The sequence below is a fragment of the Solea solea genome, chromosome 20 (assembly GCF_958295425.1).
Source record: "Solea solea chromosome 20, fSolSol10.1, whole genome shotgun sequence".
In the NCBI taxonomy this organism is placed as follows: Eukaryota; Metazoa; Chordata; class Actinopteri; order Pleuronectiformes; family Soleidae; genus Solea; species Solea solea.
The window spans coordinates 22,321,591-22,346,361 of NC_081153.1; the positions used below are offsets into that span (position 1 = coordinate 22,321,591).

Here is a 24,771-nt window from a genome sequence, read left to right on the forward strand (position 1 = left end):
GACACAGGAGACGTGGACATGTGACGGAGATATCGTAGAAACTTCAACTCTTTATTTTATATGAAGGATCATTTTAATGACATCAGAAAATAAACAATTTAACAAAGAAAAATTCAATTCCAGTTTTTTAAAAACATGGAAAATTAAACAAACATTCATGTATTACATTCATGCATTCATTCATGAATAAATTTTCTATAAAACCTTCACAGGACATGGTTTAATCCAGATGCATTCTGGGAAATCTCCAAAACAATTATTGTTGTTTGGAGCTTCTTTTTTTTTTAAAGTCACATTGATTTTTTTAAGTTATCGCAGTGATTTTCATTCTTCATTCACTGGTGGAAAATGACAGAGACTCCACCCACAACCCCCCGCCAAAGTGGGTGGAGTCTGATTGAGGTAATGTACATCAAATAAATAATAACGACTATAAAAATACAAACCATCGTGAGCTCTGAAGACCATTCTGAAAAAGTTCCAGGATAAATGTCTCGTTTACGATCGCAGAATATTTTCACAAAGTCAGAGTGACCTCAACAACGCAGTCAGCGTCACTCCCACTCCCACTCCCAGTTCCGACCTCCAACTTCCAATGTTAATGGAATGCAGCATCTTCGGACACGAACCTCCGAGAACTCGGGAATAACTCAATAAAACGCATTCAAGGCCAAAGATTCTGAGCTGTCCAGTTTAATCCAGTTCTGGATCAGACAGCTTCCTGTTAGCTGATTGGCTGTTGACCCTCTGAGGAACAGGAAGTGGACTTCTGGAAAAGACTCATCAGATCGTGGAATCGCAGACTCACCTGGAGGAAACAAGAATTCACTTCAGCTGCTCAGTTTTTCTGAAATCTACCAACCTAAAGCCCCGCCCTATTTCACCTGCTGGGCAGTCCTATTTCCCAGGTGGGCGGAGACCTGTGTGAACGTCTCCCTATTGGCTCCTCTCTGCTGACAGGCCGTCAGAATGGCACGGTCTGCCTCGCTGGAACAGGAAATGACGTGTTACAATGAAAAAGATCAATATTTGTGACAGGAAGAGGCGGAGCCTCATGTCTGTGCTATACTTTTGTTTGCATCCGTAGGTTTTCAGAAGAAAAGTGACAATATTATAATTATTATGAATAAAAACACATTTACATTATAACGTTCAAAAACAACCACGTTAATAAGGTTTTTAAAACATGACTAACATTAAAAAATCAATTTTTGACGTGAATAATTTAACATCAGTAATATGGGTTTTTGTTCTGACCGAGTCCAGACCACAGCATTTTCGTTTGGCTCCTCCTCTTCCTCTCTGCCACTTCCTGTCTTACTCTCTTCAGGAGCCCAATGACCAACTCTCTTCCTGTTCTTGTCAAGAGGATTCTGGGAAACCGAGTCCCCCTCTGTTGCTGCGGGTAACGAGGCAGGGTGGAGCTGCTGGAAAAGTTGGTGCAGGTGGGGGTGGAGCTTAAGCAGAGACGAGATCTGACAGGAAAAAAAAAAAAAAACAATCAGGGGGAAAAAAAACTGATGTGTTTATCTGCTTTAACAGGTCAAAGGTCACCGTCTACCTTCTCCATGTCTGTAGGCGAGAGGGTGGGGCTTTCTTGCAGCAACGACACCACCTGCTGGTACAGGGACGAGCTTTTCCCCAGAATCTGACCCAGTTGCCGTAGAAACCGGCGGCTGCTTTCAAACAGCTGCTGCTCCATCAGCTTCACCACAGAAGAAGAAGAGTTAACACAGGTTCCGCCTCTTCCAGAGTGAGGTCACAGTGAGGTCACAGAGAGGTCACAGAGAGGTCACAGTGAGGTCACAGAGAGGTCACAGTGAGGTCAGTGAGGTCACAGAGGTCACAGAGAGGTCACTCACCAGTCCACAGCTCTGCGCCTGCTCGCGGTTCAGGAAGGCGGCGAAGTCTCTGAGCAGCTGAGGCCACGGATGCAGCAGACGCCTCAGTCTGTCGTACACAAGGTCCGCCCCCACCGCCCCCGCAGAGACTTGATCCAGGACCTGAAGCAGCTGCTGGGCGACGCCTGGACACGCCTCTACTGCCTCACAAACCTGAGCAGGAAACAGGAAGTAGTTTATGAAAAGATCGCATGTCAAAGGTCATTTTGTTTGTTTAAAGAACAAAAACTAAAGTTAACACTGTTACAATAAACAGCACTCCTGGTGTTTTGGGGCGGAGCTTTAACTGGGATTTAAGAGGAGGGGCGGGACATATGTAGCCGCTTATATTAATAACATACGTGTTGTTTTTACATGTTGCTCCCCTGGTGGCACACACACATTAATGCTTCACTTTCATCAACTCAGTGACGTTTTTATCGCAACATGTGACGAATTCATCGTCTCTTCCCTCGATTACACGTTTATCGTGCAGTTATTCTTACTCTGTGAAGATAATCCCGAGCAAACGCCTCATCGTCCGAGTGCCGCTGATCATCTTCCTCAGGCTCCTCCTCCACCTCAGGCTCCTCCTCCTCACTTCCTCCTGACGACAGTTTCTCCTACAAACGTTAATCAGTAACATGGATCAGTTCATCCTGATGTTCAGATTGACAAAGGAGTTTTCTAACTCACCTGCAGCTGAACGTCAGAGCGGCTGGTCGCCCCTCCCTCTTCACGCTCAGACGCCACCTCCTCGCGGTCGCTCAGGTGGTCGTCGTCGGTGCTGGACGATGATTCAGACAGAGCCAGAAGAACCTCGCTCTCCTCCTCTTCTCCCTCTTCCTCGTTTGTGCTGATGTCATCGTCTTCCTCCACCAGCTGAGAGGAGGGAGAGCCTTCAGGAGGAGGGGGAGGAGCCAATGTCTCTGTGGCACTCCTGGTTCCTCCTCCATTCACGGAGAGTTTGTGTTTCCTCCTTAGGCCCACGAGCGTCTGATAGTGACTTTTGATTTGCTCTGTGGTTGCCAAGGAGATGGTGGAGGTTATGATGATGTCACCACCTGACACCAGTGCGGAGGAGTCAGTGGAAGGAGGTGGGAGGGGCTGCTGCAGCACAACGAACCCAATGCGTTTGAAGTCGAAGTGTTTGGGGAGGCGGGGCGGATACTTTGTCCCAGGAGGGAAACTGTAGCTGGAGGCGGAGCGAAGGAAAGTGTAGTGACTCTGACGGGGGCGAGTCAACTTGCAGGTGGGAGGGGCCTCAGGGGTGGAGCCAGGAGGGGCATTGTAGCGTTTAATGGTTGGATAGATGACAGGAAGGCTTCGCTGTGAGTGAGGAAGACTTTTTTTTATTTAACATGTTCATATCATGTTATAACACATGTTAATAACACATTCATGTGTAATAACATATGATACATATGATGTATGATGTAATATTACTCACCACCAGCCACATCGGCATGATACTATCCTCTCTCTCCACTGGGGGGCGCCGCTCTCCGGGACTGAGGGGACGACAAGCTACAGGCATCGTCCACAACACTCGCTGGTACCTGAACACCTGCACAACACACACACTGTTAGCTTAGCATTAGCCACAGGGGTACAGTCAGAGGTGGTGTGTGTGTGTGTGTGTGTGTGTGGTGGCTGCGTTACCTTGACGATGTTGTCGGGGACACCAGGTCTGCAGCACTGCAGGATTCTTCGTCTCACCTGGACCAGAGTCTTCCTCAACAGGAACTGAGACACCAGCTTTGGTGGGTCACATGACTTGTCCATGTTCCTGAGACCCAGGACCAGGAGGCTGAGATCACACACACACACACACACACACACAGACAGACACACGATGACACACACGTTTCAGAGTGAGTGAGTGTGTGTGTGTGTGTGTGTTCATATGTACCAGTCCTCAGCTGCAGTGAAGGCTGCTGTCCTGCGGGGGCAGTACAGAGCCGGGTCCAGACTGGCACACGGCAGCAGCTCCGGGTAAAGAAAGACCGGACGAGTGGAGAAGATCCAGGCAAGTTCAGGAGGCATGACAGGGTGAACACGCACTGTCACACACACACACACACGTGAGAGACATACACACACAGATACAGAGGTGTGTCTTTTCCCATCATGCCTTTGGGCAGCTGAACTCACTGTGTCCTCTGGCGTCAGGTGGGTGGAGCCTGGTCTGGTAGCTGATGGGACTCAGCCTGAGCTCCTCCAGCAGCTGCAGCGCCCCCTGCAGGTTTGACGACCTGAAGCTGCTGCAGAAACCAGGACAAAGTGAGGACATGAGGAGCTCTGTCCTGAGAGCCAGGACGTCCAACTCCACCTGAGAGACAACAAGAGACACACTCTTCACTCTTTAGTTCTATTCAAGAACAAAAGCCTCATGATGTGTGTGTGTGTGTGTGTGTGTTACCAGGAACTGTCTGGTGGTCTCAGCTTCACTCTGAAGTTTGGACACAGGTGAGGTCAACAGGTGAATCTGAGTCAACAACTGGACGTGCTGAGAGAGAGAGAGAGAGAGAGAGAGACACTGTGTCATCATGTGTCCAAGTACTGTCTGTGTCTGTGTGTGTGTGTGTGTGTGTGTGTGTGTGTACCTGTTGTAGCTGCTGCTGCAGGTGTCTCTTCTGTGTGGCGTCCAGCTTCAGTGTGTGTGGTTCAGGTGTGTGTGTGTCACACAGTGCGTGTGTGTGTCGTCTCTTCCTGATCCAGGACAACTTCTGCTTCACTGTACGCAGCTCTGTGATTGGTTCATGCTCCTCACTGTCACTCAGCGCTCTGTGACATCAGCACACACACAGTGAGTGTGTTCGTGTGTGTGTGTGTGTGTGTGTGTGTGTGTGTTCACGTGTTGGTGTATGCGTTACATACGTGTTGTGTTCCTGAGACGTGTGTTGTGTCTCATGACTGTTTTTGTCCTCCTGTGTCTCCTCCTCTTCCTCGTGGCCTTCATCATCCACTTCCTGTCCTGTAAGGTCTTCTTTTAACTGACACACACACACACACACACACACACACACACACACAGAGTTAGTGAGTTCATGGTCACATGACTGAACAAACGTGACTGAGGTTGTTGAGTGAGAATCACCGTTTCAAACAGCTCCTCCATCAGCTGATTCACCTCCTTCTCTGTATGACAAACACACCATCATCATCATTATCATCATCATCATCATCATCATCACGTGTGTGTGTGTGTGTGTGTGTGTGTATACACTGACTGGTGATGCGGACAGCCTTGTCGTCACGGTAATCCTCCAGGTCAGGTTCATCGACGTCGGCCAGGAAGTTGTATTCAGGGTCATCATCATCATCACCTTCCTCTGAGAGAGAGAGAGTGAGACAGAGAGAGAGAGACAGGATCTCATTTGTGATTTATACATTTTTTTGGTCCTCACAAAGCAACAAATACAAGAACACACACACACAGACACACACACCCTCACCTTCATTGTCTACGTCTGTGGTCATCAGTCCTCTCAGCCAATCAGTCCAATCCCTGTCCTCGAGGGCGGAGCTGGAATCGTACATGTCAGGTGTGATATCAGGAGCTTGGAGCTCCGCCTCCAGTCTGCCCAGGGGGATGTCACGCAGGGGACGTTTGGACCGAGTCCGGTACGCCATGAGACCAACTTCGTCCTCCGACTCAGACAAAGGCTGAAAATAAAAATGAAATCAACAAAAAACAAGAAGACAGAATCAGTCGCAGCTAACCATGCTAACCTAGCTTTAGCACCCCACACAGCAACAGAAGCAGCAGAAGTGAAATTGTCCACTTTGTCCCTCCATCACCGCTCACCACGTTAGCTTAGCTTAGCTGCCCACAATGTTAAAATTGTGTGTAGTTGTGTGTACTTTAACAGTCTCTCTGAGGTCCAGGTTCTCAGGAACCACTGACACAGGCCCCACACTGAAGACCTGACCCTGGTAAACACAGATACCATCTTAAGACAAGCTTCTTATCAGTGAGGAGAAAAAGACAAACATGAAGAAACACATAAAGATACAAACAAAACAGGAAAATGATAAATAACTACATCTACAGACTGTTCCTAAAGATCTACCAACTGTGTCTCAAGATCTACCAACTGTGTCTCAAGATCTGTTCCTAAAGATCTATCAACTGTTTCTAAAGATCTATCAACTGTGACTAAAGATCTACCAACTGTGTCTAAAGATCTACCAACTGTGTCTGAAGATCTACCAACTGTGTCTAAAGATCTACCAACTGTGTCTAAAGATCTACCAACTGTGTCTGAGATCTACCAACTGTGACTAAAGATCTACCAACTGTGTCCGAAGATCTATCAACTGTGTCTGAGATCTACCAACTGTGACTAAAGATCTACCAACTGTGTCTGAGATCTACCAACTGTGTCTGAAGATCTACCAACTGTGTCTAAAGATCTACCAACTGTGTCTAAAGATCTACCAACTGTGTCTGAGATCTACCAACTGTGACTAAAGATCTACCAACTGTGTCCGAAGATCTATCAACTGTGTCTAAAGATCTACCAACTGTGTCTGAAGATCTACCAACTGTGTCTGAAGATGTGTTAAATGTGTTTCCGAGGGTTCTCTACCTGATATGGTTCCATACACACAGCCAGCTCCTCCTCCACAGCATGAAGTTTCTCCAGAAAGGTGCTGTCAGTCACTGCTTTGGGAGGCAGTGCTTTGGGGGGAGGGGGAGGGCCCATGGAGACAGACCTCCCCTTCAAAGTCCTGGATCGACTATGAGAAGTCTGAAGAAGAAAGAGGGGGGAAGAGTGAAGTCTCTGATTAGAAACATGTCGTCATCTGACCAAAGATCAACAAAACAAAACAAAGAAGAGTTGGAGTTCAAAGGTGGACAACAAATGTCCAGAGAGGTGCACCTGCCAGGGACTGCAGCTGTCCTCGTCCCCTCTGCTCAGACGACTTCCTCTGGGAGAAGAAGCTGTGCTCTCCATGTCGCTCTCCTGGAACGTCTGCAGGTCATCGATAACCAATCAATAACCAGTGTTTGTACATCAGCCTTCCTTTCTAAACTGAAAGTTCATCCATTCACTGCGTTCATTTAAAACCATGAATTCTGTTTGTGAACGTCTGACGTTTTTTTAACGTGATTTAGAAACAAGACAAGTTTAAAACAACAAGACAGTTTGTGATCGGACACGAGCCCACAACCACGGACCATGAGAGACTGAACCAAACTAAACTGAGACGGAGCCTCAGCCAATCAGAGCATAGTCTCACATCTTCAGCCGTCTCATCGTCGTCTTCCTCGTCAGGACGATACTCTTCATCAGAGGAGTCTTCTTCAGCCAGAGGGATGTCAACAAACTGAGGAGGCTGAACACAAACCAACACACTGTTAAATATCAAACTTGTCAGATTGTACACAGGAAAATAAAGGTCGACCTCTGACCCCACCTTGTTGACGTCACTGGTTTTCTTGATGGGAGAGATGTTCCAGGCAGGAATCACCTGACAGGAAACAGGAAGTGTCACGTTGTGTGTTTGTTTTTAAAAGTGTGTAAACATGATCAGGCGTATTAATCCATTAACTCACCACTCCTTTCTCCACCACCTCTTTAAACTTAGACCGAGTCATTTTAGGCTCCTGCAGGGACACAAACACAGGACTCAGCGGGAACACAGACACGCGACTCAGCGGGAACAGACACGCGACTCAGCAGAAACACGGACACGCGACTCAGCAGGAACACAGACACGTGACTCAGCAGGAACACAGACACGCGACTCAGCGGAAACACGGACACGCGACTCAGCGGGAACACAGACACGCGACTCAGCAGGAACAGACACGCGACTCAGCAGAAACACGGACACGCGACTCAGCAGGAACACAGACACGCGACTCAGCAGGAACAGACACGCGACTCAGCAGGAACAGACACGCGACTCAGCAGAAACACGGACACGCGACTCAGCAGAAACACAGTCACGCGACTGAGCAGAAACACAGTCACGCGACTCAGCAGAAACAGACACGCGACTGAGCAGAAACAGACACGCGACTGAGCAGAAACACAGACACGCGACTCAGCAGGAACACAGACACGTGACTCAGCAGGAACACAGACACGACTCAGCAGGAACACAGACATGCGACTCAGCAGGAACACAGACACGTGACTCAGCAGAAACACAGACACGCGACTCAGCAGGAACACAGACACGTGACTCAGCAGGAACACAGACAGACTCGGCTCTGATTGGACGCCAGTGACAGTGACTCACAAATGCAGGAACGGCCTCTGTCTCGTTGATGGCAGCTTTCATCATCGCCACCACATGTTCGTTAGTGATGACCTCCTGTGGGTCAAAGGTCAACAGTCAAACTTGAAAACAACTGATCAGATCTTTATTTATGAAACAAACTTGTTTCATTATACACACACATATACACATATATATATATATATATATATATATATATATATATATATATATATATATATATATATATAGGGATGTCAAATTATCAAGTTAATTAATTAATTACAGTCATATTGAGCACGCATAGTTGGGGTCAGAAAACTCGGCCTGGAACTAGTAGAAGTAGTAGTCCTAGTACAAGTTAGTACAAGTAGAAGTGGAACTAGTCGACAGGTTACTAGGCTTGGAATGTTTGTATACAATGAAAGGGTCTATACGGACCCGATGTTTTATGTTATTTGTATTTTCTTATTATTTGGAGTTTGAAAAAACACACATATATATATACATACATATGTATGTATATATACATTATATATATATATATATATACATACATATGTATGTATATATACATTATATATATATATATATATATATATATATACATACACATATATACATATATAATCTTAATCTACTGATCAGGTGTGTGTGTGTGTGTGCACTCACGTGGATGATGTTCTTCACGTTCACTGTGGTCAGATTATGTTGCTTAGACTTTGTCGCCAGCGATTGATCGAGCTGTCTGTCAATCTCCACCTCCTCCTTTTCGTCGCTCTCTGAGGCTCCGCCCACCTGCTCATCTTCCTCCTCTCCCATCAGTTTGCCCCTCCTCCTCCTCCTCCTCACTGTTCTCCTCCTCGCTGTCTTCACCTCCAGCTGACTGTCCTCTGACACACACACACACACACACACACACACGCAGACACAGTCAGACCGATGGAGTGACATCACTGATGATGTCGTGTGTGTGTGTGTGTGTGTGTGTGTGTTACCCATGGTGATGATGAGGCTGGAGTCAGTCGTATCTTCCTCCACCAGAAGATAACCTTCCTCCTCCTTCTCCTCGTCCTCAGCTTCACCTCGCAGCAAAGCATGATGGGAAAGGAGGTGAGAGCTGGATGCCGGCGCCCCCTGGCTGCAGGTGGAGGAGGGGGCAGGGTTTGGTGAGGACGGGCTGAGTTTGAGGCGTTTGCGAGCTGGGTTCATTGTGGACGACCATGACCTCTGACCTCTGCAGAAACATCACATTATTATTAGTATTACTATTATTATTAATAATAATAATAACAATAATAAAAAAAACTGTTTACAGTGTGAAGTCTGAATAAAGATCTAATAAAGTTAACATTTTAAATAAAGGTTATTGTTTGTAGAATAAAGTTTATTACCACAGTTAAACGAACCGCAATGACGGTAATAAAGTTTCTGATATTAAATGAATAAAGATTGTTGTTGTCACGGTTTCACCGTTTACATTTTAAATAAAGTATACTGGGTTATCTGCTTTTCCTCAGTCCCGGTTCACCGTTGTGTCCTGTCCTCAGTCCCGGTTCATCGGTGTGTCCGTGTCCTCAGTCCCGGTTCATCGGTGTGTCCGTGTCCTAAGTCCCGGTTCACCGGTGTGTCCGTGTCCTCAGTCTCGGTTCACCGGTGTGTCCGTGTCCCCAGTCTCGGTTCACCGGTGTGTCCGTGTCCTCAGTCTCGGTTCACCGGTGTGTCCGTGTCTTCAGTCTCCGCTGTCTCCTCTATGCTGCTAATATGCTAACAGCTAACCATGCTAACACTGCCTGGCTCTGCTGTTAGCAGCTAACATTAGCAATAAAGAACCGGGTCCCGGTTCCGTTTCCGGTTGAGTCCGTGGACTCAGAGCAGTAAATCCTCACCAGACCCGGTTTAAAGACAGAACGTTTGTACAAAGATCGTTCACTTACCCGCCACAACGATCCCACACTGGACTTCCGGCTGTGCGTAATGACGTGTACGTGACGTTGACGTCTCTGACCGCCTCATAATTCCTATGGAATAACAGACTAAAGAGGTCTTTGTAAACTCGTACTAGAACCAGTTTGTGGATGAGATTCAATGGAAGGTCTGGCTTCTGTCTGACCGATATTTAATGACCGATAAAGTGAAAGAAATCTCGTTGATCTCTTATTCTTACAGTAATATATAAAAAACATAAATGTGTGATTTGTTATTTTAAACATTTGGTCACATGAGTCACTACAACACTGACACGTTGATGTTCAATTAATGTGTTTTCATGGATTTTAACATTAACTTTGAGAAGTTGTTTTAAAACGTGACGTTTGACAGACGGAGACGCTTTATGACGTCACTCAGGATTATTCATCCGCTTTACTTTAATGAGTTCATAAAGTATTTAATATGTTTAATCAAATACTCACATTTAAGATGAAAAACTGAATTTAAACCATCACAAAACCAACATTTATAACATTTTATTTCACTTTAAAAGAAATGCACAGCGCGGGAAGGTCATGTGACCTGCAGAGGTTTCCATGGTGACGTCAGCGGGCCTCGCTCCTCCGACCTGCGGGACTCCAAGCCTTCAGAGCCGCCGCGGGTTTTCTCAGTTCCTTCATCACGTGAACACCGAGACTTTTTACCCGGGACCTGCTGCTGGGACCAGGACCAGGACCAGGACCGGGGTCCTGCCGCTCCTCGGTGTCAGTCACAGTCACCGTCACCGGCTTGTTCCGGTGGAACAGGGATTCCCGCCGGCGCGTGCACGGGCTTGCGGTCAGTACGGCGCGGAAACCGTAGGGTGTGGTCACCTTGTCCACGTGCGGCAACGACATGGCCGCGCGGGTCGTCAAGTCCGTGTCCGCGGACTCTGCCGCGGCGCGGCGTGGGGTCCTGATCCGGGGAGGCAGGCGGAGCCGGAACCGGGGCGAGGCCGCAGGGGCGGGGCTTCCACGCGGACTGTCGTCGTCGTCATCAGGTTCTGACAGGAGCCTCATCCGGCCTGAGGAGCCACGGTGAGGAGAGAGCGCGAAGAGCGGACTGCAGCACGGGATGATGAAGGTCGGGATCCGCTCTGGAGTGAGAAGCAGAGTCCGTAGAGAAGATCCGGATTTAATAGCCGACATGATGCTGACTGAGGCTGCGGAGACAACAGAACAACCACAGTCAGACCAAGTCCTGGACTCTGAGAACAAAGTCAGAACCACAGATTTACATTCCTGTTCAAAGTGTACTGGTTCAGTCAGACCAGGGTCAGACATGAGGATCAGTGAGGTCTTCTTACCTGAGTCACATGGTCTGAAGTGAACCTGGACCTGATCATGTGGTTTTATATGAAGCTGCAGCAGGTGGAGCCAATCACAGTGATGAGGCTCCACCCACATGTATGTTAATCATGTGACACATGATGTTCGTTATTATCCTTTATAACGATGTTTGCTGCCTCGTGTGGTCACTTTGTGTCACTGGTTTCCTCTGTGTGTGTGTGTGTGTGTTGTTGAGATGTCGGGCCCGTTTCAGAAAGCAGGTTTAGTGAAAACTTGAGTTAGTTAACCCTGAGATGAGGGAAACTCTGACACTCGTCTCATGTCCTCATTCATACAGTCGATATCAGAACAAGTATCAGAGCATTCACCTGCCACATTAATGACATTTACGTCTTTCAAAATATCGGAATCCCAATCAGATGTTACTTCCAGTCTGCGAACTATACCGCGGCTTCCGGGGGATCACGTATATTGGAGGACGGACGCTTGCACGTGCCTCAGAGCAAGGACTTGTGGCATATTTCCACCAGCTCTACTCGCCTCGGCATGACACGGTTTAAGTTGCATCTCCACTACAGAAAAAGTACTTAGTCAACTCAACACATCCATGATGACAAGTCGGAATGTCTACTCGTCTTAAGTCAGCACATACCAACCTAAACCGTGTCATGCCGTGCCAAGGTGAGTGTGTGTGTTATTGTGATGTCATCAGTCACCTGTGTGTGTTATTGTGATGTCATCAGTCACCTGTGTGTGTTGTTGTGATGTCATCAGTCACCTGCTCTTTATTTATTTTACAGATTTTATTTCTATTTCATCAAAAGTCATAAAAGTTCAGACAAACTGATGAAAAAAAAAAAGGTTTTCAACCTCACTGGTAAAAAAAAAACAAAAACAAAAAAACAGGTGAAATGACACCTGTGAGCAGCATCAGGCCCCGCCCCTGTCTCCCCAGCCCCACCCCCTCTGGAGTGAACACGATAACCTGAAAGAAACATGAAGAGCTTGTGGAGCTTTTACTGCAGCGGGACAAACGGGTGAGAGAGTGAAGGGGGCGGAGTCTGTATTAAAATCTTGTCGCTTGGTTCCCAGAGTTCATGGCTCTCCTGTTTCCTCAGCCACACAGTGACCTTTGACCCCGTGTCCATGGAAACAAGTCTCGTCAAATGGAAATCAGTTTCACCAAACGGGATTTAAACGTCTCAGAGTCCCGCCCACTCCCCCCCTGGGGCGGGGCTTCTTCCAGTGGTCAGAGCGCGGTCTCCGTGCTGACGTGTGATGGGTTGATCAGTCGCTGTCCGAGCCGACGGCCGACGATCCTTTCCTCTTCCTCTTGGGAGCTTTGGGCTTCGAGTCTTCTTCCTCCTGAAAGACAGAGAGTCAGAGGGTGGGTGTGGCTACAGAGCTCAGGACACACCCAGTGTATGTATATGTGTGGGTGGGAGCGGAGCTTACTGAAGCACTGCTGGAGGCGCTCTCCTCCTCATTGTTGGTGGGCGGAGCCGGTCCTTTCCTGGAGCGCGGCGAGGAGGCGGGAGCTTTACGCCGAGACTTGGGCGGCTTGGACTGCGATTCTTCGTATTCTTCGGCCAACGCGAACAAGTCGCTGAACCTGCAGGAAGTGATGCGTCTGATGATGTCATCGGACAAAGTGTATGTGTGAAAATTATTACAATTCACCAAAGTTCACTCATTATTATTGAAATAAAACTGTTTCAATGAGAAGGGGTGGAGCTTTTTGGGAAAAACAACACACGAAAACTTAAAAATAAATAAATCAGAGCTCCCCCTTGTGGCCTTTAAATCACCAGGACTGAATGATGACACAATTTCACTCATTCATGATTATAATGATGATATAATTTCACTCATTCATGATTATAATGATGATATAATTTCACTCATTCATGATAATAACAATAATGATATAAACTCATAGTTAAAGATTAGTTCTTACCTCATCTTGTGAGCTTCATCACAACTCGCCTGAACGTGCTGAAGAGCCTGAAGAATCGGAGTCTGACTGAAGACTGACACACACACACACACACGTTAGTGATCAAAAATCAGTCATGTGACAGACTCACAGTCGTCATGTGACAGACTCACAGTCGTCATGTGACAGACTCACAGTTGTTTTTGGTGTTGCTCAGACTCAGTCTCAGATTGTCCATGTGTTCCAGGATCTGCTCCAGAGTCAGCTGAGCCAGTTTACTGCTGGAGCTGCGGAGACTGACACACACACACACACACACACACACACACACACACACAGTTACTATAGCAACCATCACTGTGCTCTCACACTGTTGTAAAAAGCATGGGTCAAAGTTCATCTGTGTCTCTCACCTGTGTGTCTCACCTCTGTCTCTCAGTGTGTGTGTCTCACCTGTGTGTCTCAGTGTGTCTCACCTGTGTGTCTCAGTGTGTCTCACCTGTGTGTCTCAGTGTGTCTCACCTGTGTGTCTCAGTGTGTCTCACCTCTGTCTCTTGCGTGGCTGGTTGTTGTTCTTGATCAGTTGAGCTTTGATGTGTTCTCCCAGCGTGTCGTCGTATTTGGACGCCCAGTGTCTCAGAATGCTGGTGGTGAAATGGTCCTCGGGGTGACAGGGACGACTCAGGACCATCTTCACCATCTCCTCAGAGGGCCTGAGGACACACAGGACACACATGTCAGCGGGGACACAGATTCCTGTAATGTATTTGAAGGAACAAATGTTTGTCTGTCGTTGTTTTTACTTTTCTCTCCGAAGCTGCAGCAGCAAACATGACAAGGCCTCAGGATGTTCTGTAGAGACAGAGACACAAGAGTCAGAGACATGCAGAGACACAAGAGTCAGAGACATGCAGAGACATACAGAGACACAAGAGTCAGAGACATACAGAGACACATGAGTCAGAGACATGCAGAGACACAAGAGTCAGAGACATGCAGAGACATACAGAGACACAAGAGTCAGAGACATGCAGAGACATACAGAGACACAAGAGTCAGAGACATGCAGAGACACAAGAGTCAGAGACATGCAGAGACACATGAGTCAGAGACATACAGAGACACATGAGTCAGAGACATGCAGAGACATACAGAGACACAAGAGTCAGAGACATGCAGAGACACAAGAGTCAGAGACATACAGAGACACAAGAGTCAGAGACTTGCAGAGACACAAGAGGCAGAGACATGCAGAGACACATGAGTCAGAGACATACAGAGACACAAGAGTCAGAGACATGCAGAGACATACAGAGACACAAGAGTCAGAGACATACAGAGACACATGAGTCAGAGACATGCAGAGACATACAGAGACACAAGAGTCAGAGACATACAGAGACACATGAGTCAGAGACATGCAGAGACATACAGAGACACAAGAGTCAGAGACATACAGAGACACAAGAGTCAGAGACATGCAGAGACATACAGAGACATGCAGAGACATACAGAGACACAAGAGTCAGAGACATACAGAGACACAAGAGTCAGAGACATACAGAGACACAAGAGTCAGAGACATGCAGAGACATACAGAGACACAAGAGTCAGAGACATACAGAAACACATGAGTCAGAGACATACAGAGACACAAGAGTCAGAGACATACAGAGACACAAGAGTCAGAGACATACAGAGACACAAGAGTCAGAGACATACAGAGACACAAGAGTCAGAGACATGCAGAGACATACAGACACAAGAGTCAGAGACATGCAGAGACATACAGAGACATGCAGAGACATACAGAGACATACAGAGACGTGTGTGTGTGTGTGTGTCACCTTTGTACTTAAGGTGCTGCAGGATGGGGATGATGGTTTCCAGAGGAATACTGTGAGCCAGGAAGAGCTGCCACGTACTGTACTGTTCAAAGGTTTCCCAGTCCAGAGACTGAACTGAGAGGACAAGAACAAGACAGAGACAGATGAAGAAGAGGTTCAGTCATCGTCACCATCATCAGTTTAACTCTTGTTGTTCTGTGTTAGTTTCTCACTGAGGATGTTGAGAACCGAGTCTTTCCTGAACATCACCAGGTTTCCCATCATCACATGACACATCAGCTCCTGTAACTACACACACACAATAAAATAATCGTGATTAATGTTATTTTATATCAGCTTTATAATAAAAACATCAGGTTTGTAAAGCACTCACTCTCCCACACCAAAGCCCATAGAGAAAATCAGTGATTTTAGCAGCGGGGACACAGGACCTGCTGGTCCTCTGCTGCCTCGTGTGGTCACTTTGTGTCACTGAGGTCAATCTGAACAAAGGATTTCAAACACTGAAGTGACAAAATAAGACATTAGAACTTAGTGATGGAGGCAGCAGTGTGTGTGTGTCTGTGTGTGATGTTCAAATCACTGATTTTCTCTGTGAGGTTTGGTGTGGGAGAGTGAGTGCTTAACAAACTTCAGTTACCTGTTGGAAAAGTCTGTCTCAGCAGGGGGCGCTATTAAGCCCTTAAACCCTCATGGTTTCTTTAAATAATTTTGTCTAATAACGCATATTTAAAATTAAAATGTAATTAAAAATGTTGTTTTTTATTCACAACACATCATCATTGAAATCCATTTCACTTTTTTTCATCCACTTGTCATTTGAAAATAAAATTAAAAACCTTTATTGTTGTGTTTTCATTCATATTTGTAGTCTTTATCATTTATCACCACTTGACTCACTTCCCTCCGTTTGGCATTGATGTAACATTCCTAGTAATCCAGCAGGGGGCAGTAGACACAGAGTGTGTCTACAGACACACAGAGTTTTACCTGCGTGGAGTCGATGACAGCGACGATCATGTTGAGCAGCTCACCACTTCTTAATGTTTGATCTGGAAACTGAACAAACACACAGACACGTGAGTGTGAGAGTGTGTGTGTGTGTGTGTGTGTGTGTGTGTGTGTGTGTGTGTTTGTGTACCTCAGAGTATATAGACGGTGTGAGGTAACACAACAGTCTGATGTCATCTTCCTGACACGCCTTCATGTCCATCATCAGACACGTGTGCAGGTCGCCGAGCGCCGTCGCCTGAGCAAACATCTCGTACAGAACCATCTTCCCGTTCGCCGCTTTGCTGTCAACACACACACACACACACACACACACACACACACAGATCAGACGACCGCTGGTGATGATGTCATCAGTGACATCATCACCAGCAGCTGCGTCTCACCTGGCTTTGAGGTAGTACAGCAGGTGATATCCGATCTTTGGCTGCTTCTGGTAAAGTTCTGCCAACATCTCCAGAAGAACAGAGAGGCCGCTGTTGTCCTCCTGCATGGTGACCAGGTTCCTGAAGATCAGACACACGGGTTTACACACGGACTCCTCCAGGGACCTGAGAGAGAGAAAGAGAGAGAAAGAAGTGGTCAGGGATCTTCAACACTGAACACAAAGAGATATCTCTGCATGGTGGAATTCAGACAGCTCTTACTCCTCAGTGATCTCCTCCGGCAGGACGTCTCCTCTGAAATGATCTTTGAACAGTTCAGCAAGACAAGAAGCCAGAGCCGACATCTGTTCTGTGTCAAAGTCCTCCTGAAACAGAACATCAGAGAAGATCAGAACATCAGAGAAGATCAAGAACATCAGTGAAGATCAAGAACATCAGGGAAGTCCAAGATCAGAGAAGATCGAGAACATCAGAGAAGATCAAGAACATCATAGAAGATCGAGAACATCAGAGAAGATCAGAGAAGATCAGAACATCAGGGAAATCCAAGAACATTAGAGAAGACCAGAACATCAGAGAAGATCAAGAACATCATAGACAATGGAGAACATCAGAGAAGATCAAGAACATCAGAGAAGATCAGAACATTAGAGAAGATCGAGAACATCAGAGAAGATCAAGAACATCAGAGAAGATCAAGAACAACCCTGTTGGAAAGTCTGTCTCACATTGAGATATGTGACTAGGTGTAAATGCCTCATACTCTTTAAATGTCCTCTGCAGAAGTGTGGACAACAGACAGAACTCACCTCGAGAATCAGCTCCACGATCTCCTGCATCACCTCACACTGAGCCTCTGTGTCGCTGAGGACAGATCAATAAAAGTGATCAGTCATCAATAATGAAGAAGATGATATGAGGACCTGAAAGAGGACTGCATGCTCTCACCTGCTCTTCTGCAGCTGCAGCACCTTCTCCTTCATGGTCTCGTCTAACTGGTCGAGCCAGGGCGTCATGTCAGCTGGTTCCTCCATCACAGCCTCTTTGATCGGATGAAACCTGAACTCACGTTTCTTTCCTGCACAGAGACACATGAGGACACATGAAGACACATGAGGACACAAGTACACACAAGAAGACACAAGTACACACAAGAAGACACATGAAGACATGAGGACACATGAAGACACAAGGACACATTAAACTGGTTTAAAGTGACCCAGATTAAACTGGTTTAAAGTGATTGTTATGACTTTCATCACCTTTGTTGTTGATTTCCTCCTCATCGTCGCTGAAGGCAGCCTCAGTGTTGTCATAGCAACCCTCCTCCTTGTCCAACACGTGGTTGTCCATCTCTAAAGACACGTTCTCCTCCATTTTCACTGTGGGACACAGGGACATTCAACATCTGTGTGTGTTGCAATATGGGGTTACGTGTCTTGCCCAAGGACACGGCGGCATTAGGGGTGGTTAATCGCCCATTTCCAGATTCAATTTGGACTATTGAAGTCACGATTCGATTGTTGCCGATTACTGATCTTCCATTTAACATCAGTCAGCTTCTGAATGATTGGACTTCTCACAGTTTAATAATCACACTCTGATTATTGTGACCTGGCTGCCTCCACATGTTGCCAGTTTTGCCGCAGTGGTTGCAAAGCTCGCAGACAACGCTCTGTCGACATGTTGTGAAGACTGTTGCTGGTTGTTGCTTTTTCTTCCTCCATTGTTCAGGCATCGCACTCACATCTCGCTCACCTCAGTTAGCACCTGGTTAGCACCAACACACTTGCTGCTTGCTGGCTCTGTTACACAGTGTCTTGTTATGACAGTTCACAGCTCCACCTTGTGGTTAAATCCTGTATGACAGCCAGTAACAGGAGGACTCGTCTGGTTTGTATTCCAATTCGAAAAATGTAAATAATTGATCTTTGGAAATGTAATCGTCGACTCATAATCGTCAATAATATAATCACGATTAACCTATTATCTATCCCTTTTACCAGCCCTAATCGGCATGTAGACTAGCAGAGCCGGGAATCGAACACACAACCTTCGAGTTGAAAGAGCACTCACTCTACCACTGAGCCCTGGTGTGTGTGTGTGTGCGCGTTACCTTCAGTTGGTGGTGAGGGGGCGCTGCAGAACTCAGGGAATCTCTCTCTGAGCATCGATCGAAGTTCTCGGTCCAATTTGGGATTATCAAAGAGTGGAGCGAGGTGACTGAGAGACAGACGACAGATCAATAATCCATCATCAATAATCCATAATCCATCATCAATCATCCATAATCCACACTCCACAGAATGAGTGTGTTTGATTCTTACGCCAGCACTCTCTTCTCCATGATGAAGGTGAGCGAGTTGCAGACGCCCTGACGGACCTGAGACTCCAGAGGAGGAAAGAAGTGAGGGATGATCTGAGGAGGGAAGGAAATGAGGACGGACACAAGGAGAAAAGGGAGGGAAATGAGGAGCAGATTATAAAAATGTTAATTTTCAACTTACTTTGTTTGTTTCATGTCGGTTGTGTGTGTGTGCGCGTGTGTGTGTTACCCTGCACATGAAGTCCAGCAGTGTGGCAGTGATGGCAGGATGAGGCTTCATGGAGTGATGCATCACCAGGATGGCTGGTTCTGAACAACAACAACAACAACAACAACAACAACAACAACAACAACAACAAGACAATCAGAGATGGCCGACTTCACACAACAAGCCTCTGTTCAAGCCTTTCTTCACTGTAAAGACTCGTCTACGATCATCAAGCAACTCAGGGCGTGAACAGAAGGTGGCGTCGTAACAAACAAAAAGACTTTTAACTAAATGTCAACTTCACTTCTTTCAAGGATCCATGACTGTTTAAAAACTTTCAAGGGCCTTGAAAAAAACTTTATGGGATCCCTGGATAATATCACAATATGATAATATGAGATGTTCTAACTGAAAGGGCTGTGATGTCATGTGACTCATGACTTCAGGCGTGTGTGTGTGTGCGTGTGTGCGTGTCACCTATATTCATGATGCTGTCTTTCTCTGGATTGAAGAACAGCCAATCATAGAAGAGCGCCAGTTTGGCGTTGGAGGCCGCCACATTTGACTGGAGACACAAATTCATCCATTCATTATTAGTTATTGATTTTCTTTTTTAAATTCGTTACAAACCCAGAGTTTGACTGCCAGAAACCCCGCCCACTTTACCGTGCAGGTGGTGAGCAGCCAGCCAATGATAGCCCAGCGAGGCAGGATGTCAGAGCTCAGCACCTCATTGGACGGATGGACGACGCCGCAGATGTAACGGATGAGGTCGCAGCGCAGAGACTGGCTCTCTGCTGTGGACAGGTACTGTTTCTGGAACCAGTCCTGGTACCGCTTCTGCTGCCCGAAACGCACCTGAACACAGGTGGACACACGAGGGCGGAGCCTGCTTCAGTCTCCTTACAAACAACACACGTGTGTGTGGGTGTGTGTGTGTGTTTGTGTTTACCCTGGAGGTCATGAACAACAGCTTGGTCTCCATGTCCGGTGTGAGTCGACAGGCCAGGAACTTTCTGGATGTTCGAGCTGTGAGCAGCTGGAGGACTCCTGGCACACGCACACGCACACGCACACGGTTATCTCACTGTCACAACAATCATCATAAATCTATAACAAATCTACTTTTTTAATTAGAACAGAGAGGACTGTGGGTAGTCAGTGGTGAACAGAGAGGACTGTGGGTAGTCACCAGTGAACTGAGGACTCAGGACTTGTGGGTTGTGCAGCAGGTCTCTCCACAGCAGCTCCATCTCTGGGATGCGAGCGACGTACTGCAGCAGACGAACCAGATCTCGACCGATGATCACACACTCTATGAACTACAGACACAGAGACACTGTGGTGGTCAGAGTCACCTGCAATTCAACACCACTCCCTCCCTCCCTCCCACCCTCCCTCCCTCCCTTCACCTTCTCTCTCAGCATGCTGATGCAGAAGTCCACCTCCTTCTGCCGCAGAGGCAGCAGGTTTGGAGTTCCATGGTCCACAATCAGGCGCAGGTAGGTGTAGACGGACATGGCGATCAGCATCCCGCTCTTCAGCACCCACTCCCTGCACAGAGGAAACAACAAGACTCACAGCCCTGCAGTGCCTTCAAAATAAAAGCTTAAATCCAGACTGTGAGGTGAAACGTACTTCTGGTCCAGCAGGATGTCCAGGACGTTCTCAGCCAACCACATGTTCTTAGAGGAGATGTCTCCACCTGCAGGTGAGACACAGTATCAACCACACCCACTCTGATGTGTCACATGATGAACCGATGAATGCGAGTGTGTGCGTGTTTCTGACCTGCGATCTGTTTCAGCAGTGTCATGACGACACCATCTGCTCCGATCACCCCGCTCTTCACCAGCTCTCTGACCAGCCACACCAGCTGTACACGCGTGCACACACACAGACATGCACACACGTGCACATACAGACACACACACAGAATGAATACACTGTAGCTAACAATTTTTCACATGATTACATAAACTGTGTGTCTGTGTGAGTCCATGTGTGTGTCCGTGTGTGTGTGTGTGTGTGAGTGTGAGCGTGTGAGTCCGTGTGAGTCTGTGTGTGTGAGCGTGAGTCCATGTGTGTGTGAGTACGTGTGTGTGTGTGTGTGTGTGTGTGTTGCCCTGGATGAGAAGATGGTCACATTTGCTTTAAAAGCGAGACCACTATCAACTAAACTGAACCTCTCCATGTGGTTTCCAGGCAGTCATGCTCCCCACTGTATACACCGTGGCAGTGAACGAACAGTTGAAACCATGTCTCACATCCTAAATGGTTGCCATGTTTACAGGGGGCTTTACATATGTAGGCATGACAGAATTGTGGATTTGATATCAGCAGATGTCTCTTCTGTGTTCAGGTCTTTCATCGTGCTGTATAAGCACTCTACCGTAAAGCCTGTGTAATGTTGCCTCAGTGTTTTCTAATGTTACAGCTAACACCCCTGATGTTATTGTTGTTGATGAAAAGCACAGAGAGGTGCTCGTTCTGGAGGTCGGCTGTACCTTTGATTACAGCCTCGAAGTGCTAAAATATCGGCAGCTGAAGCAGACCATCTCTCAGCTAGGCTACAAATGTAAACTGTCAGTCTTTATATCTGGTAGTCTGGGGCATGTGCCGGCCTCTCTAAAAGAAGAGCAGTTAGCGAGGTACAGCTCAGTATCAGCTATTATTGGAAGAGACGATGTTTTCTGTACCCTTGAATGACGTCTGCCTCATATTTGACCTGTAGGTCGTCATGTGTGTAACTGTGTTCAGCCGCCCAGGCGCTCTGTGTATGACCAACTCCTAATGTGTGTTTGTGTCCCTTGTGCAAGAAATCCTTGTACCTTTTTTTATGTGGGCATAAATAAATATGTGTGCATGTGTGTGCATGTGTGTGTGCGTGTGTGTCAGGGCTGGGCGATATACCGGAAGTAAGAATTATACCGGTATATTTTTGAAAGAGATATGTAGTTGAGACAATATCGCCATACCGGTATATTATATATTATATTTATGTCGCTTGCTATTTAACAAAGCCGTACTACGTAGTGTTGTCCCGTCCACGCTACACATCATAACCGACATTTGAACGAAAACGTGGCGGACGCGGTGGAGAGTGAGCAGTTTGTGGCTAAGAAAAAGAATAATGGAGCTGTTATTTTCCTGAATAAAATGTGTACTTTTATTTTTCTTAACCATCTTCGTTACTCGTTAATACAAAATACAAGTTGAGCTGGTGATGTAATGCCTGTTAGCTGTTAGTTATTTTGGCTCCAAGTGGAATTAAAACACACCAGCGGCTCGTTGTTTACTGTGTCCGACACCGAGGCTCTGGTCTCCGGGTTTCTGTTGTACACACCGTACGTGTGTGTGTGTGTGTGTGTGTGTGTGTGTGTACCTACAGTCAGTTTACCTGTGTTCTCGGGACGTCGTGCAGCTTGAGGAACTTCTCCATCAGGATCTGGTTGATCTTCACGAGGATCACGCTCATGCCGTCTCTGTTGAGCAGAGTCAGGTCTCTGTAACACTGCCCCCCCCACCCCCCACACACACACACACACACACACACACAGAGAGTGATGTCAGAGTGATGTCACACACTTTAGTCAGACATGAACGATGCTGCAGTGACGTCTCACCCTCTGAGCCTGCGTCGCTTCTGTGAGGACCAGCGTGAACAGACCCAGACAAACCTCTTCATGCTGCTGTGGACCTTTACACACCTGACACAAACAGGAAGTTCAACCAACAAACACACATTACAAACATCTACTGTAAACAGAGCTAAACAGACAGGTGTGTGTGTGTGTGTGTGTGTGGGTGAGTGTTCTTACATTAGCAGTGAGGGCGTCGTTGGCCTCTCTCTCTGACATCCCATTGGTCAGCGACTGGACGATCCCAGCACAGCGCTCCAACCTCTACACACACACACACACACACACACACACAATACTATTATTATTTATAAAACTTATTAACCACCCTCGATTAGATTGAAGAGAATGTGTGTTTCTTTTACTACAATAATCATATTATATTCTTTAAATGTACATAAATGTGTTGTATGACATCATCTGACCATGTTAGTCAAGTAGACACTAAATGTTTATGTTCAGTTCGTAAAGTTTTTGTGACGTCAGGAGTGTCCGATCACCTGTTACGTCATAAACACGTCTCATCTGTCCTCACGCCACCGCCTCTGACATGAGAAACACGGGCATGGCGCATGCGCACCTGTCACTTTCACATCCATATGTTTACGTAGGGTTAGCATGCTAGGCTAACTCACAGTGGCTCGAGCGCTCAGAAGTGTTTGAAATGGCCTCAGTGACGTCACTCTTAGCTCAAAAACACCTGACACACGTCACCTGTCACACACACACACACACAGTTACACAGGTTCCCGGGCTGCTCTGCTGCTAACGCTCGCGCTGCTAGCCTCGTCCCGTTAGCCCCGCTAACTAGCCTAGCCTGTGTGATAAACAGGTCCCGTGTCTTTGTTTTAAAGTAAACTCTACTGTGACAGAGCTGCTGGTGAAGCGGTTATCCCGGGTTACTTTAGCCCAGAGAGCCATTAACCCGGGTCAGCATACCTCCTCAAGCTCGTCTTTGGCGTCCAGCGGGGTGGACACCAGCAGGCGGCCCTGCGGCTTCGCCTTTGCCGGTGCAGTCTCCATCTGCTCCCGCCGTGCCTCGCCGGGCCCCGCGGTGCAAAGAAGGGCTATATTCAGGGGCCTTTTTCCGGGTGTTAGTGTCGGTGAACGGGAGTGTGACGCAGCCTCCGCGGGACACAGTGGAGTCGTGAAGCGGCTTTTTCACACTTGTTTCGGGGCGGCGGAGACTCTCGGTCCCGCTCTGTCCGAGCAGCACAGCAACATATCGGACATCCGTACCGACAGCGCAGCGGGGGCTGAGCCACAGACCCGCCGACCAATCATGTAACTGAGGCTGCTGAGTGAAGAGAGCTTCGGCCAATGAGAGCCGAGGACACCCGGAGCCACACCCCTTCCTGCGTCAGTGTGTTAGAATCAGTTGTGATCGTCTGTAAACACAAGAAATCATGATAAATAAGTCATTATCATCAAGTCAAACATCACTAACGAGTTCATTACGTCAGGGATACGTTCTGGATAATTTATTTAAATATACAACAATGTGAGTTTTATGATTTTATCACACGATTGTATTTATAAGTAAATCTGCATATATGACTGTGTAATAAACGTCTGAACCACCGGTGTGTGAGTGAATCGACTTCATGTTATTTGTTTAGTGTATCGTTGTATCTACTGCCCTCTGTGGTCAAACACCAGCTACTGCATTTTGAAATTGCTGTTAGTTATGTCAAGGCCCATTATTATTTTCGTCTGTCCCACATCCGTCCTGTCCCAGTACTTCCTTTAGAGGGCAGTGCTGAGTAACAGCAAACATGGCGACTGTCAAAGAGGCGTCAATAATAAAATAATAATGACTTAGATTTATAAAGCACCTTTCACGAAACCCAAGGTCGCTGTACAGTTGAGAACAGAGAAGAAAACAAATAGTCAGGTGGTAAAAGCTTTAAACAGAGATTTAAAGGAGACATATTATACCCTATTTCCCCAAGTTAAAATAGTTCCCTGGTGTCCTAATGAACATGTCAGTGACATGCTTTGGTCAAAATACCATAAGGACGAAGCACCATAGCAGTTCA

The 24,771-nt window shown here is 46.9% G+C and overlaps 2 protein-coding genes across 5 annotated transcripts; both read right to left on the reverse strand.

Moving 5' to 3' along the window:
• Window positions 1–30: 30 nt before the first annotated feature.
• On the reverse strand, window positions 31–10,153 carry gon4la (gon-4 like a). 3 transcript variants are annotated; one of them, XM_058619274.1, is made up of 27 exons: window positions 9,741–10,048; window positions 9,116–9,354; window positions 8,790–9,010; window positions 8,139–8,213; window positions 7,447–7,497; window positions 7,308–7,361; window positions 7,131–7,226; window positions 6,770–6,862; window positions 6,476–6,637; window positions 5,748–5,816; window positions 5,339–5,549; window positions 5,114–5,215; window positions 4,981–5,021; window positions 4,761–4,876; window positions 4,487–4,667; window positions 4,303–4,389; window positions 4,035–4,212; window positions 3,793–3,943; window positions 3,543–3,690; window positions 3,331–3,447; window positions 2,577–3,209; window positions 2,387–2,503; window positions 1,863–2,054; window positions 1,562–1,705; window positions 1,258–1,475; window positions 885–987; window positions 31–808 (listed from the first exon to the last, which is right to left on the reverse strand). In XM_058619274.1, the coding sequence occupies exons 2-27, from the start codon at window positions 9,327–9,329 to the stop codon at window positions 725–727; spliced, it is 3,858 nt and encodes a 1,285-aa protein (XP_058475257.1). In that variant the 5' UTR covers window positions 9,330–9,354; window positions 9,741–10,048; the 3' UTR covers window positions 31–724. The 3 variants fall into 3 exon arrangements, with proteins under 3 accessions (XP_058475257.1, XP_058475256.1, XP_058475259.1); XM_058619273.1 differs by lacking the exon at window positions 9,741–10,048 and adding an exon at window positions 9,598–9,724; XM_058619276.1 differs by lacking the exons at window positions 5,748–5,816; window positions 9,741–10,048 and adding an exon at window positions 10,055–10,153.
• A 416-nt stretch (window positions 10,154–10,569) lies between these two features.
• Window positions 10,570–23,949, reverse strand: ints3 (integrator complex subunit 3). Of its 2 annotated transcripts, none has more exons than XM_058619279.1 (29): window positions 23,672–23,949; window positions 22,913–22,996; window positions 22,718–22,801; window positions 22,492–22,605; window positions 20,883–20,967; window positions 20,730–20,796; window positions 20,504–20,645; window positions 20,284–20,413; window positions 20,044–20,141; window positions 19,758–19,949; window positions 19,569–19,656; window positions 19,113–19,192; window positions 18,885–18,976; window positions 18,674–18,780; window positions 17,820–17,939; window positions 17,506–17,635; window positions 17,367–17,421; window positions 16,819–16,922; window positions 16,558–16,722; window positions 16,302–16,455; window positions 16,151–16,219; window positions 15,373–15,448; window positions 15,161–15,274; window positions 14,117–14,165; window positions 13,859–14,026; window positions 13,509–13,609; window positions 13,335–13,407; window positions 12,833–12,989; window positions 10,570–12,742 (listed from the first exon to the last, which is right to left on the reverse strand). In XM_058619279.1, the coding sequence occupies exons 1-29, from the start codon at window positions 23,753–23,755 to the stop codon at window positions 12,665–12,667; spliced, it is 3,060 nt and encodes a 1,019-aa protein (XP_058475262.1). In that variant the 5' UTR covers window positions 23,756–23,949; the 3' UTR covers window positions 10,570–12,664. The 2 variants fall into 2 exon arrangements, with proteins under 2 accessions (XP_058475262.1, XP_058475261.1); XM_058619278.1 differs by having other exon boundaries at window positions 12,833–13,007; window positions 23,672–23,948.
• Between the last annotated feature and the right edge of the window lie 822 nt (window positions 23,950–24,771).

Bases quoted from the DNA above. Each gene is read 5' to 3' on its own strand.
- gon4la (XM_058619274.1), bottom strand. From the start codon at position 9,329: ATGAACCCAGCTCGCAAACGCCTCAAACTCAGCCCGTCCTCACCAAAC. The intron at 6,863-7,130 runs GTGAGACTATGC...GATGACCTGCAG, and splicing joins ACGATGAGACGGCTGAAGAT to ACGTTCCAGGAGAGCGACAT. The intron at 4,668-4,760 runs GTATGTAACGCA...CTGATGTCACAG, and splicing joins ACGTCTCAGGAACACAACAC to AGCGCTGAGTGACAGTGAGG.
- ints3 (XM_058619278.1), bottom strand. From the start codon at position 23,755: ATGGAGACTGCACCGGCAAAGGCGAAGCCGCAGGGCCGCCTGCTGGTG. The intron at 22,606-22,717 runs GTGAGACGTCAC...TGGGGGGGGCAG, and splicing joins AAGCGACGCAGGCTCAGAGG to TGTTACAGAGACCTGACTCT. The intron at 20,968-22,491 runs GTAAACTGACTG...ACGCGTGTACAG, and splicing joins ACGACGTCCCGAGAACACAG to CTGGTGTGGCTGGTCAGAGA.